The 15,129-nt window shown below is 48.2% G+C and overlaps 1 protein-coding gene across 2 annotated transcripts in view; it reads left to right on the forward strand.

Moving 5' to 3' along the window:
• The first annotated feature begins 3,647 nt into the window (after window positions 1-3,647).
• The window catches only part of MTARC2 (mitochondrial amidoxime reducing component 2), a 48,828-nt gene continuing 37,346 nt past the window's right edge, over window positions 3,648-15,129 (forward strand). For both annotated transcript variants that reach the window (XM_061382244.1, XM_061382243.1), the window contains exon 1: window positions 3,648-4,238. In XM_061382244.1, the coding sequence (XP_061238228.1) occupies window positions 3,967-4,238 (272 nt within the window). In that variant the 5' untranslated portion in view covers window positions 3,648-3,966. The remainder of the gene's footprint in view (window positions 4,239-15,129) is intronic.

The following is a 15,129-nucleotide window of genomic DNA, read 5'->3' on the forward strand; positions in this document are numbered from 1 at the left end:
GGTAGTGTACACATTACTACTAAGGAATATCCTTGGTCCCTGAAATCACCCCAACACTGAGCTCTGGTGAAATGGTAGTTGGGGTAGCCTAGGTGCCAGGTGATGGTGGGTGAGGGTAGCAGAGACTTGGTGCTCATCATGGCAAAGTTCCTCACTTATTTGGCTGTTGGAACTGATGCCAGCCAGTATGGATCTTGTAAATACAGAATTTCGAGCTGATATCTCAGAGATCTCGAGCCATCATTTTACAGATGAGGAGATGGAAGCACAGAAAGGTCAAGTTACCTGTTCAGGTAACTATTTCTCCTTTGATGTTCCACATATTACTCACACTCACTAATCCCAACAGAGCTCATCATCTTTCTCCCCATATGAGCTTTTCTGGAATTCTTTATCTTGAAGAATGTCACCTCCCACCCACACTCAGACAGCTACACCAGAAAGCTGGGAGTCACCATGGACCCCTCTCCCTCAATCTCAGTGATCCATCTGTCTCCACCTCTTGCTAATTGCTGCCTGTCTATCTCTCCTATCCACAGCCTCGTTGCCAACTTTTTTTGTTTTTGCCACACAGCGAGGCTTGTGGGATCTTAGTTCCCTGATGAGGGGGTGGAATCCAGGCTCCAGTCAGTAGAAGCACAGAACCCTAAGTCACAGGACTGCCAAGGAGTCCCCCACCCCCCATCTCCATCTCCATTATTGTTTTTCCCTGATTTGGGATTATTTCAGCCTGAACTAGGGCACCTCTCATTTAACCACCTTTGGCACTTTTCCTTCCCAGAGAAGCCAGAGAGACCTTCAAACACCGGAGCCTGATCTCGCCTCACTGCTGTTCTGAATCCTGAGGCGTCTCCGCGTTAAGATGAGACTGGTGCATTGTGGTGTGGCCCAGCCCACCTGTCCTACCTAAACTCCCCGGCTGAGGACACAGGTAGGATTTCTAGTGGCTGTTCAAACATGCCATATGCTCTTGTATCTTCAGTTTCTCCACATTGCAGGGGCTGCTCCTTTGGCCCAGAATCCCCTCTCGGGTCACTCTCCAAAGCTTGAACAAAAGCTTGAACTTTTTGTTCAAGTCTCAGCTGAAAAGCGCCTTCCTCTGAAGACACGACTTGCCCTGAGATTTCCTTGCTTCTTCTGCTCACTTGCATTGCATCCTGACCTTGCCTGCATCTGACAATATCCTCCCAGTCTGTCTTCCAGGGGCTCTGTAAGCTCCCGGACTGTGGGGCAGCTTCTTCTAAATATTAAATCCCCAGGGCCAATCTAGGGTGAATGAGCAGTAACTGTGTGTGGAAAGGAACAGATGCTTAATCAACAAGACAGTTTCTCATGTCCGGGAGCTCAAGGGCAGTGTGGGGGATGGGTTCATAAGGACCTCGTGTTGATGGTAGACTCGTGGGGTCCGGTATCTGGAGAAGTGAAGGGGACCAGGTGCAAGTTTAAACACACACCTCATTCACAACACCACATTAGACAAAGAAATCCAAGTCTTGGTCTCTGAGCATGATGAGAATATGCGCTCTTTGAAGAGAGAGAGTGCACTGGCCTGGAGTTGCCAACAGGGTCTGTTTACAGGGAGATTTTGGCTTTCACTTTGCAGGAGGAACCCTGGAAGGGAGCTTGGCTCCTCTGCACCCTGCCCTCCTCTGCTCTCCTCCCAGCCTGGAGGGCAGCCCTCTTCTCCTGTGAATGACTAATCCTGATGGTGGGAGGTGGCCTGCTGGTAACTCTTCAGAACCTGGCAGCAGGTTAAAGGACAATCTTTGAAAAATAAACAAATGACCTCAAACCTTAACTTCTCTAAGAAAATCCACTGTTTACCCAAGAGCTTGTGTGACTAGAGCTGGTAAGGAGTAAGAGACCTGGACTTCAGTTAAAGCAGTAAAAAGGAATTTATGGGACCCGTAGGGAAACATCGACTTCTGCTTTACTGACTATGCCAAAGCCTTTGACTGTGTGGATCACAACAAACTTGTGGAAAATTCTTCAAGAGATGGGAATACCAGACCACCTGACCTGCCTCTTGAGAAATCTGTATGCAGGTCAGGAAGCAACAGTTAGAACTGGACATGGAACAACAGACTGGTTCCAAATCGGGAAAGGAGTATGTCAAGGCTGTATATTGTTACCCTGCTTATTTAAATTATATGCAGAGTACATCATGAGAAACGCTGGGCTGGATGAAGCACAAGCTGGAATGAAGAACCTCAGGTATGCAGATGACACCACCCTTATGGCAGAAAGCAAAGAAGAGCTAGAGCCTCTTGATGAAAGTGAAAGAGGAGAGTGAAAAAGTTGGCTTAAAACTCAACATTCAGAAAACTAAGATCATGGCATCTGGTCCCATCACTTCATGGCAAATAGATGGGGAAACAATGGAAACAGTGAAGGCCTGGGGTGCTGCAGTCCATGGGGTTGCAAAGAGTCAGACACAACTGAGCGACTGAACTGAAGTGAACTGAGGGGAAAGAACTGAACTCCATCCCCATGAATGCAGAGTTGACTGGGTTTTAAAGGGTGAATGAGAGGAAGGGGGTCTCAGGTGAAACTGACAAGGACGGGGGCAATGAGATGGAGCTGGGCCAGCAGTACTGATTACAGTTCAAAGGAATGGTTCTCAGGCCCTTGAGAAAGACACTTCTGAGTTGTAGGAGATTCATACACATCTGGAAGGGACAGAAGGAGGATTCACAGTGGTGAAGCCTTTTGAGTAAGAGCTGTAAAAGTGAGACAGGTTGGCACCTGGGACCTTTTGCTGCAATGCTTGCAGCTGGACAAAGGTCTCCTGCAGTAACAAAATACAAAGAAACTACAAGGGACTAAAAATAGCTGTGTGCATGTGCAGTGGGGGAAAATTATGAACAAGAAGATACAAAAAGACCCCAAATCCAGCAAAAGAAGGGGTCTGCTTTTGCACTGCTCTGCACCCTGCACCTAGGACCACCAAGGGGGTGGGCAACCCACTTAAGCTACCCCTCCACCCCTACCCCTGGATCCACCCCTGCCCTCACCCCACATGAGGAATCAGCAACCCCCTACCCCGCACCCTCACCCTCTCAGGGAGCAAGCAAGGGAATCTGTTACTTGTTTTTGCTTCCTGGTGCTGGAGCTCAAGTTCCAACATAGCCTGCCTGAATGTCTTGCCTCCCCTCTGCTTCTTACTGGTTTCTATTGATTAAGGAGGCCAAGAGCAAAGGTCTGTAACAAGGAAGGGAGGTGAGGATCGAGGGGCCAGTCCTCAGATGTTGGCAGGAACAAAACACTGAAACCTTCTGGCAACAGTGAGTTTTCTCAGGTAGGCATTTGAGGCTGGGGTCATCCTCGGGGCTTAGCCTTATGCAGCAAGAAGCCATGGTGGAGTTTATCCACAGCATAGACGTTTCCACGGAGCGGGTTATGGGCCCAAAGTTCTGCAGTTATCAGAGCCATTAGCCAGAAGGAGCTGCTAAACGTTTAAAATGGTCCCTTCGACGTCGGCTTTCTCTGTTCGAGCCCTTTCGCTGGGTTGCAAACACGCAGTTAAGTGGGCCGTGCAGGAAGCCAAGAGGCAGTGGAGAGCGGGTGGAGTGTGGGCGGGTGAGGGGTTGCGTCGCAGGCCACCAGGAAGAGAGAGCAATAAAGCCAAAGTGACCGTTCAGAGAGAGAGAGTGGGCAGCCAGGCCTACGGCTTCGGTTTCCCGATCCCTGCCTCCCCCAGGGGTGTCTGAACATCCCGGCCCGCTCTCTGTCTCATGTCCCTCGGTTACTGCCGGATCCTCGGCGCCTCAGTTAGGCCTCCCCTCCTTGCGCACAGCCAGTCCCGCCGCCTCGGCGCGCCGCGCGTAAAGGGTGCCAGAGCGCCTGACTGGACCAACCCTGGCTCCGCCCTCTCGCTTGGAGCCCTGAGCGCCCCGGCGCCCTCCTCACTCCAGACGCTGCCCCGTGTGCGCTCAAGCCCCCGCCCGCGCCCGCGATCGCTGGGTCATGGGCGCCGCCGGCTCCTCGGCTCTGGCCCGCTTGGGCCTCCCCGCGCTGCCCGGGCCCCGCTGGCTGGGGGTGGCCGCCCTGGGACTGGCCGCAGTGGCGCTGGGGGCCGTCGCCTGGCGCCGCGCGCGGCCCGGTCGGCGCCGGCGGCTGCAGCAGGTGGGCACGGTGAGCGAGCTGTGGATCTACCCGATCAAATCCTGCAAAGGGGTGTCGGTGGACGCGGCCGAGTGCACGGCCCTGGGGCTGCGCAGCGGCCACCTGCGGGACAGGTAGCGCCGGGGGCAGGGACAGCGTGGGACCTGCCGGGGAGGGGGTGGGTTGGGGGAGCTGGGGCTTGTCCCAAGAAAGGACAATAGAGGTTTGCTGCTTGGGTTTCCTGGGTTGTCTCTGATCTTGTAGATAGAAAGGTCAAGTTCGTGTCTGGTTCGGATTTGGAAAGGTAGTGGAGGCAAGCTGTTAGCTGCAAGTTTTTGTGCCTGGAGGGCTCAGTGAGGCCAAACAACCCACAAGGCTGGAGTTTGGAGTGGAGAAATCTTTATTGCAGGACCATGCAAGAAGACTGGTGTCGCAGGCCTCTCTGAAACCTCTCCTGGAAAGGTTTTGACAAAGCTTTTTAAAAATCTTTATTTGTTGGTCTGTGCTGGGATCTCTGCTTGTGACCTGTGAGCTACTAGTTGCAGCACATGGGATCCAGCTCCCTGACCAGAGATCAAACCCCGGCCCTGCACTGGGATCGCAGAGTCCCAGCCACTGAACCACCAGGGAAGTCCCTTGACAAAGCATTTTTAAAGCCAGGTGAGGGGTATCGCAGGGTCAGAAATAAGATCCTGCACAATTCTCTTGACTGGCTTACAGTGAAGTAACATGGGGGTGTCACAGGAGTTAATGTTATTATTCCTTAGGCTCCAGGAGGCTTGGAGCTGTGTACTCATGGTCATCTAGTAGTTAACATCTTCCATTTGGTGAGGGGTTTCATATCTATAAAACAGCCCAGGAAATATGTATCAAATACTGTTATCTAGGCGTGTTGTAGTCCATGGGTTTGCAAAGAGTCTGGACTTAGCCACTGAACAACAACAAAGTACTTCAGAGAGGACCTAAAGCAGAGAGTGGGGAGGGACTGTCCTGGGAAAGCCCCACAAGGTCCTGCTTGCTTACAAAGTCTCTGCCCCTCCCTGGAGGAGAGGCTTTATAAAAACATGGGGTCTGATTGCTTATCTCCAAGGCTGCTGTTCTAAATTTTCTGATTCTTCGTATGAACACAATAGTAGAAAAATAAAATGTTCTTGGCACTAGTGGGTAGACGGGAGCAATGCTGAAACCAAGTCTTGTGCAAGCACACTGGCTTTGGCCTTGCCAGGGCTGGTCCCTCATCATTTCTAATCCCCGGGGAAGGTTCCTGAGACATGCTGGAGGTTGGGGCCCTGACCCGCTATAATACGTAATGAGCAGAGGGCAGTCTTCTGTTGGGGAGAGGAGATGGCAGGTGGACCGTGTCCCCTTCCCCAAAGGCAGAGTGGTCCTCAGTGAAGAACTTTAGGTAAAGTCCTTACCTACAGAGGACCTGACACATCAGAATTTCATCCTCCTCCCTCAGAAAAGGTGCCATGTTGTTTTTCTACCCCCAGAGGTGAGCCCACAGACATACTTGTGGACACAGAATGGTGCAGCTGCATAAGGGGAAGGCCATCTTGACAGGTGTCAACTTAAAAAAAAAAAAAAAAAAGCACAACGTGAGTGTTACTAGGGGCCAAATGAGGACTGCCTCCTAGGAGCCAGACCCTCAGATAGCTCTGAGAAACTGTTCCAAAGAGGCAGGGGGAAAGGTCAATATGCATGTGATTTGGGGAAGGGGGTATACATGCAATCAAGCACGTATTTTTCCAGAAGATTTCTACTAGTCTCGTGAAGCTTTGCTAGTCATGAGGAACAGTCATCACCTTCAAGGATTTTAGTGCTTTTCCAAATATGAGGAGATACAAAAATTGGGCTCACAAAATTGGCTCCTGATAATGTCTAACCATCTGAGGATCTGTCTTCTCAGTTTTTCCCAGAGCACACAGTGCCTCATTTCCGCTCTCCACCCTGAACTCCTTTCAGGGGGTGTTGAAAGTCAGCAGTTGCAGCAACACATGGTTTAATCCTTGTAGAGGTAGATGGCCAGACCCCTGGCATGTGCCAATTGGTAGTTGAGACAGGGAAGGATTCCAAACCCTAGAAAGAGTGATCAAGGAAGAATGGAACCTCCTTTTTTGCTTCCTTAGGATGAAGATGCTTTGCTGTCTGGCTGGGATGGATTAGCTGTGGTCCTGTGTCTAGAGGAGGGAGGTTTGCAAATTGGTCATTGCGGGAGCCTTCTAGCGGAGGATGTCTGCTGTCCTGAGTTCACTCCTGGGACACATGTATTCTCTTCGCTGAAGACTGCTCTTCCCTTAAAGAAATGTGGGCTCCCATGGCATGGAAAATCTTCAGGTTGTTTTAGAAAAGTGTTGTATGAAGCTCACAGGGGATTTTCCATCCCATTCACCCCAGATTTCTAATCCTGGAGAGTTATTTATTTTTGGTTGTGCTGGCTCTTCATTCCTGTACACGCTTTCTCTAGTTATGGTGAGCGGGCCTGCTCTTCCTTGCTGTACAAAGGGTTCCCATTGTGGTGTCTTCTCTTGAGGAGCACAGGCTCTGGGTGTGCAGGCTCAGCAGTTGTGGCACATGGACTTCAGTGGCTCCACACCCTGTGGAATCTTCCTGGACAAAGATGGAATGAACCCTTGGCCCCTGCATTGGCAGGTAGATTCCTATCCACTGTACCACCAAGGAAGTCCCTGGAAAGTTTTTTAAGACTGCCCAGGCCAATGGAATAGGAGTGAAACAAGCTCATGTGGGGTGTGTTGACTTAAAACATAGTCACAACCTACAAGTTGAGAACTGTGTTGAGTTCTAAGTTGAGTTCTATTTGGTGGGAATTTTTAGGACTTCAAACCTGGGAGATAGCATCTCAAGTGACCTTGAGAGAACTGGTTTGAAGATGCAGAAGAGAGGAGCCAGGTTATATAGGAGTTTTGCAACAAAGGGCAGGTAGTCAGTCTGATTGTCAAAAGTTTTTTGTAAATTAAAAAAAAAAACTAGATATCCCAAGTTAAAGAATTTAGCACTTTTCTATTATGGGAAGATGCAAGAGTCTGAGCTCACTGAAATCATTCATCTGATATGCACCATACCTATCCCATGAACAGTATGAAAAGGCAAAATGATAGGATACTGAAAGAGGAACTCCCCAGGTCAGTAGGTGCCCAATATACTACTGGAGATCAGTGGAGAAATAACTCCAGAAAGAATGAAGGGATGGAGCCAAAGCAAAAAGAATACCCAGCTGCGGATGTGACTGGTGATAGAAGCAAGGTCCGACGCTGTAAAGAGCAATACTGCATAGGAACCTGGAATGTCAGGTCCATGAATCAAGGCAAATTGGAAGTGGTCAAACAAGAGATGGCAAGAGTGAATGTCTACATTCTAGGAATCAGCGAACTGAAATGGACTGGAATGGGTGAATTTAACTCAGATGACCATTATATCTATTACTGCGGGCAGGAATCCCTCAGAAGAAATGGAGTGGCCATCATGGTCAACAAAAGAGTCCTAAATGCAGTACTTGGATGCAATCTCAAAAACGACAGAATGATCTCTGTTCGTTTCCAAGGCAAACCATTCAATATCACAGTAATCCAAGTCTATGCCCCAACCAGTAATGCTGAAGAGCTGAAGTTGAACGGTTCTATGAAGACCTACAAGACCTTTTAGAACTAACAGCCAAAAAAAGTGTCCTTTTCATTATAGGGGACTGGAATGCAAAAGCAGGAAGTCAAGAAACACCTGGAGTAACATGCAAATTTGGCCTTGGAATACAGAATGAAGCAGGGCAAAGACTAATAGAGTTTTGCCAAGAAAATGCACTGGTCATAGCAAACACCCTCTTCCAACAACACAAGAGACGACTCTACACATGGACATCACCAGATGGTCAACACCGAAATTAGATTGATTATATTCTTTGCAGCCAAAGATGGAGAAGCTCCATACAGTCAACAAAAACAAGACCAGGAGCTGACTGTGGCTCAGATCATGAACTCCTTATTGCCAAATTCAGACTTAAATTGAAGAAAGTAGGGAAAACCATTAGACCATTCAGGTATGACCTAAATCAAATCCTTTATGATTATACAGTGGAAGTGAGAAATAGATTTAATGGCCCAGATCTGATAGATAGAGTGCCTGATGAACTATGGAATGAGGTTCGTGACATTGTACAGGAGACAGGGATCAAGACCATCCCCATGGAAAAGAAATGCAAAAAAGCAAAATGGCTGTCTGGGGAGGCCTTACAAATAGCTGTGAAAAGAAGAGAAGCAAAAAGCAAAGGAGAAAAGGAAAGATATAAGCATCTGAATGCAGAGTTCCAAAGAATAGCAAGAAGAGATAAGAAAGCCTTCCTCAGTGATCAATGCAAAGAAATAGAGGAAAACAACAGAATGGGAAAGACTAGAGATCTCTTCAAGAAAATTAGAGATACCAAGGGAACATTTCATGCAAAGATGGGCTCGATAAAGGACAGAAATGGTATGGACCTAACAGAAGCAGAAGATATTAAGAAGAGCTGGCAAGAATACACAGAAGAACTGTACAAAAAAGATCTTCACGACTTACTGGGGTGCTGCCCCGCTTGGATCCAGGGATTCCTTCCAGAGGACCGTGTCGGCGATTAAAAGGATAGATAAAGAGATAGAGATAAGGAAAGAATTTTGCAGTTAAGAAAATAGAGGAGAGAAAAGAGGCTGATATTCCTTGGTTTACACAGAAAGCCAGTAAAGCCCCAGCACGGGACTTGGTCTGTTCACGTAGGCCACAGGCGCCCTCTTGAATCGCGGAAGGTGCCCCACCTTAGGCACCTTCTCGAGTGGGTCTTAGAAGCCCAGGCAGGAAAATGAACGCAGAGAGCCCCTGAACGCCAGGGGATCAGCCTGAAAAGGAAAAGGAAAGAGAAAGAACGATATGGGGAGACCAAGCTTCAGTGAGCAAGGCCTGCACTTTATTTTCCAAAGTAGTTTTTATACCTAAGTGGTACATAGAGGATAATGGGGGAAGGAGTAGAGTCATGCAAGGTCAGCAGTCCTTGATCCTTATCGAAGCCAGGCTTTCTTTCTGCAAACTTATCATATGCAAAAGTTTTAGGTGATTTACATCATTTTCTGGCCAGGAGGCCTGTTAACATTTTATGACCCCTTCTTCAGAAAACTTATTTTTCTCTAAAGGTGATTATTCTAAAGTCAGGCACCACCCTCCGAAAGCATTAGATAAAGTTGCATTCCTATAGGGCAAAAGTGTGATGGGTTATAACATGAAAAGAATTAACTCAAGGGTCCAAGGTTACAAACATTAAAGCTACTACTTACATTTCTATACACCAACTATATTAATCAATACACTCCCAGGGACACAGTAGGTAAGGGATATGGAAACTTGGCAGCAAGCATTAGCTCAACAAAGAAATCCTCTACTAGTTCTATTCTAACAATTTTAACTCTCGGAGGAGCTCTGCATTGTTAGAATATCTTAAGCTTCCTGTGCCTCTCGTGGTTGGGAGGCTGTGAATCTGAACAAACCTGTCAGGCAAGCTAGAAAGTCATCAGAGGGGTTTGAATTGAAACACTCCTATTACGCCCAGGAGAATTATTAACTACAGCTCTAAGTTAATTTTCTTACAGAGAAAAGTGATTGGGGATAGCCCCCGTGAATGTCAGAGGAGTTGGTGAAAGTAAAACAGACAGATTCTGATTTTGGGGTAGACGCTCAGGCAGGCCCAGATGGGCAGCCCTCGAGTTCTGGCTGCCTTGCCCACCAGAACTCTCCCGCATGACCTTGTCATGGGTGGGGACTCCTGTGCTGGCTCCCGGCAAGGACCCAGATAATCACAATGGTGTAATCACTCATCTAGAGCCAGACATCCTGGAATGTGAAGTCAAGTGGACCTTAGAAAGCATCACTATGAACAAAGCTAGTGGAAGTGATGGAATTCCAGTTGAGATATTTCAAATCCTGAAAGATGATGCTGTGGAAGTGCTGCACTCAGTCTGCCAGAAAATTTGGAAAACTCAGCAGTGGCCACAGGACTGGAAAAGGTCCGTTTTCATTCCAATCCCAAAGAAAGGCCATGCCAAAGAATGCTCAAACTACCGCACAATTGCACTCATCTCACATGCTAGTAAAGTAATGCTCAAAATTCTCCAAGGCAGGCTTCAGCAATATGTGAACCGTGAACTTCTTGATGTTCAAGCTGGTTTTAGAAAAGGCAGAGGAACCAGAGATCAAATTGCCAACATCCGCTGGATCATCGAAAAAGCAAGAGAGTTCCAGAAAAACATCTATTTCTGCTTTCTTGACTATGCCAAAGCCTTTGACTGTGTGGATCACAATCAACTGTGGGAAATTCTTCAAGAGATGAGAATACCAGACCACCTGACCTGCCTCTTGATAAATCTGTATGCCGGTCAGGAAGCAACAGTTAGAACTGGACATGGAACAACAGACTGTTTCCAAATAGGAAAAGGAATACATCAAGGCTGTATATTGTCACCCTGCTTATTTAACTTATATGCAGAGTACATCATGAGAAACACTGGGCTGGAAGAAACACAAGCTGGAATCAAGATTGCTGGGAGAAATAGGAATAACCTCAGGTATGCAGATGACACCACCCTTATGGCAGAAAGTGAAGAGAACTAAAGAGCCTCTTGATGAAAGTGAAAGTGGAGAGTGAAAAAGTTGGCTTAAAGCTCAACATTCAGAAAACAAAGATCATGGCATCTGGTCCCATCACTTCATGGGAAATAGATGGGGAAACAGTGGAAACAGTGTCAGACTTTATTTTTCTGGGCTCCAAAATCACTGCAGATGGTGACTGCAGCCATGAAATTAAAAGACGCTTACTCCTTGCAAGGAAAGTTATGACCAACCTAGATAGCATATTCAAAAGCAGAGACATTACTTTGCCAACAAAGGTCCCTCTAGTCAAGGCTATGGTTTTTCCTGTGGTCATGTATGGATGTGAGAGTTGGACTGTGAAGAAGGCTGAGCACCGAAGAATTGATGCCTTTGAACTGTGGTGTTGGAGAAGACTCTTGAGAGTCCTTTGGACTGCAAGGAGATCCAACCAGTCCATTCTGAAGGAGATCATCCCTGGAATTTCTTTTGAAGGAATGATGCTAAAGCTGAAACTCTAGTACTTTGGCCACCTCATGCAAAGAGTTGACTCATTGGAAAAGACTCTGATACTGGGAGGGATTGAGGGCAGGAGGAGAAGGGGATGACAGAGGATGAGATGGCTGGGTGGCATCACTGACTCGATGGACATGAGTCTGAGTGAACTCTGGGAGTTGGTGATGGACAGGGAGGCCTGGCGTGCTGCGATTCATGGGGTCGCAAAGAGTCGGACACGACTGAGCGACTGAACTGACTGACTGACTATCTGGGGCCAGCATCCTATTTTTAGACCCTGAGTTCCTCAGGGCTCACAAAGGGAGTTGCTGCATGGCAGGTATTCTTCCTGAGCTCCCTTAGGGCTCACCAGCTCACAACGGAGGGCTGAAATTGCTGCTGACTGGTAAAGAACCCGCCTGCCAATACAGGGGATGTAAGAGATACGGGTTTCATTCCTGGGTTGGGAAGATACCCTAGAAAAGGCAGACAACCCACTCCAATATTCTTGGCTGGAGAATCCCATGGACAGAGGAGCCTGGTGCACTACAGTCCATAGGGTCACAAAGAGTCGGACAGGATTGAAGTGACTTAGCACGCCTGTTGACATCCATATTTGCTGATACGGCAGCAAATACTCCATTTCTCAGGTGTTAAAGTCTCCCTAGGTGATTCTGATGCTATCATTAGAGGGTTTTCTCTGGGACCATTAAGAAAAATCTGAGCTGATTAAAGTGTGACCGATTAGAAAAGCCTCCTGATTTCTGGGAAGACTTGAGCCAGAGTGAAGACATACATTCTCATGCTGCACATCTGCACCCTTCTTCTTCACGTGAAGCACTGATGCTATTTCACAGAGAGTCAGTGCTTGCCTCTGCGTCCGCTTTTCATCAGGAAGAACTATTGTTTCCCACTGCATGTTGCCACTACTTTGCTGTGATTCTGGCTTCCATGGAAAAAGAATATTTTCTGCCTCCGTGGACGTCTGAAAATAGATGGAACTGTATGAGCTTTCCCTTGTTTTGAACAATACATGCTTAAGATGGGATAGTGTGGTGTGGAGACTGGGTGAGGCAGAGAAAAGCGATGGAATACTTTTATTCAGTGGTTGATTCTCAGCAGACACTGAACTAAGACCTTTCAACAGATAATATAATTTAAACTTCATGTTTCTTTTTTTTTTAAAATTATTTAATTAGTATACATGTGTTCCCCATCCAAAATCCTCCTCCCTCCTCCCTCCCCACACCATCCCTCTGGGTCGTCCCAGTGCACCAGCCCCAAGCATCCAGCAATCTTGTGGGCTAGATATTGTGTCCACTTAGCAAATAAGGAAATGGCATCAGAAAGGATGAGTATCTGACCCGAGATCACAGTGATCTCGGTGAGGTGGCAGTGAAGTGAGATCTTAATTCCCAGCCCAGGAATTGAACCTGGATAGCCTGGATGAGAATCAGGAATCTTAGCCACCAGGCCAGCAAGGGCTAGAGGCTAGAAGCTATTTTTCCCCTGGATCTTTGCCCCCAGTGAAAAACGCATTTATCACAGAGGCAGAAATTGTAAATGTCGATACAAAGTTTGTTATTAGCAATGTGGAGAGATAGGGTGTAGGCAGCCCTTTTAGTGAGGAGGAGCCCACCTATCTCTTGTCTTAGAAAATGCTAACAGTTGTAAGTATCCAGCCTGAAGCCCACTTCTTTGGGCCCCTGTGAAATGCAAACAGGAGGCCAGTTGTAACTATCTAACCTAGAGCCCATCTATCACAACAAGACCACTATATGCTGAAGGGATTTGAACTGGTATCTCTGAGGGCAACACTCATGCCCTTGCTGTGAAGCCAGTATGTAATTTACAGGGGCAAGGACCACAGCAAGTCTCAGGAGACCTCCAGAGAAGTCATTTAACCTCTTCTGAGCCTGTTTTTCATTGGCTAAAGAGGTTGAATTTGATGATCTCCAAGTCCCTGTCTAATCTATATTTTATTTATTAAGCGATAACTGAAACTGGAAAACAAACTGGAAAGAAATCTGCTATAATGCTGTTATTCTCCCGACTTGAGATTTCCATCATGAAATTACAAAGAGTCTAGAAGGCAGGAAAAAGCCACCTTGATTTATTTCCATTTTGAACCCGTGTCTTTGGAACTGTTCTCAGACACTGAGCACTTCCTCTCTAAGTGCTCTGGGACTTCAATTTCTAGAGCTGTTCTAGTCAAAGCCTTTAACGTGTCTGTGAACGCTGGACCTGAGCACCCTGAGCTTTGAGCTGGTTTCAAGACTGTCCAGAAAAATGCTGACTCTGGCTGTTTGGCACAGATTCTGGGCTGTCCTCCTTGGCCGAATGTCTCACCCATTGATAAATCCACCCCAGCCCTTTATGAAGCCAGCCCTTCATTTCTTCTGCACAGACTATTCCCTCTTGGAGACCTGAGTCCCCTAAGTTCATTATCCCAAGTGTCCTTCCCTCCTTCCTTTACCCTCCAGCTCTCTGTGGTGGGGCTCCTGTTTTCCTTCCTTTGCTGGCTCAGTCCTTCCCACTTCCCAGGCCAGTCTGTTCATTTAGAAATGACACTTTTCATCTGTCTGGCACTCTGCTCCCTGAACACTGCTGTGGGTTGTTCAGGGCATCGCTGTTCCTTTGGAGACTTAGTTCTGGGCTCTGCAATGCTCTTCATGCCACACACTCGTGTTTTCTGTGTAAAACAAAGGTGCTGGCTTTCAGGGTTGCAGGTGAGGAAAAGTGGGTCATGATCAAATCCACACTGCAGACAGATCCTTTCTTTCTCATCTGGCAGAGCAGAGGTCATTATTTGTGTGCAAGAGGTGAAAAATAGCATCCCTCCAGTTACAGGGTGATAGGGGTGGCTGGTGTGTGTTGCCGATGGCACTTTGCATACACCCCTCCCCCCCGCCACCCCCAACCTGTTGTCTTGTCCCAGGGTCAGGCTGCTTGCAAGTTGCCTCTTGCCCCAACCATTGCAGGTTAGCACAGGACTTCCAGCCACCACTTCTGCCCCCTCCCAGCGATTAACACCCAGGTGATTATACAATAAGCTGGAGGTGAGGCTTGAGAACCAGAGTGCAGGGTTTCAAGTGGGGAGAAAGATGGGAGGTCAGACTTGGCCCAGGGAAGGGCTGATTTTTAGAAATAATGGTCCGTGGGGGTGTGTGACTCCTGTCTGGATAAGCCTGGTCATGTGGGGCTCTCAGAGGGAGGCTCATTTCAGAGCAGGGTGGGCCATGTTGGAAGTTCAGGTGCAGGCTTTGGTGGGGTTCATCAGAGCAGGGCCACCCAGGACTCTGTGCCCAAGGATGAAGCTGGAAACAAGGAATACGGCTCAGCCCTGAGGGAATTGTTGTTGTTCAGCTGCTAAATGGTGCCCGACTCTTTGCAACCCCACGGACTGTAGCACGCCAGGCTTCCCTGTCTTTCACCATCCCCTGGAGTTTGCTCAGACTCATGTCCATTGAGTCATTGATGCCATCCAATCATTTCAGCCTCTGTCGCCCCCTTCTCCTCCTGCCCTCAATCTTTCCCAGCATCACAGGGCTGTGACAAGGTAGGCAGAAAAGCCCTGGGTCCCAGAACTCACTCTCACCCTGCAGGTGAACGGGCTAGGGAACCCTGAAAGCCAAAGATGCCTGGGGAAAAAAACAAGGAGGCCCCCTCAGAGGGTCAGGGACCTAGCACTGCCCAGCATCCTCAGCTCCCGGGAGAGGAGCCACAGCGGTTCCCAAATGCCTTTGCTCCGGCACCACCGCCACTGCCACCGCCGTACCCTCGCACCGGCACGAGTGCCGGGGACCTGGGCTCAGGACCCAGACTGTGTCTGCGGGCTTGGAGGCAAGTTATCCAGCACTTGAACAGGGATGGGTTGTCTGAAGGGGAGGTTCCAGAGAGAAGACTCCCTGC

The sequence above is a fragment of the Bos javanicus genome, chromosome 16, assembly GCF_032452875.1.
Source record: "Bos javanicus breed banteng chromosome 16, ARS-OSU_banteng_1.0, whole genome shotgun sequence".
Classification (NCBI taxonomy): Eukaryota; Metazoa; Chordata; class Mammalia; order Artiodactyla; family Bovidae; genus Bos; species Bos javanicus.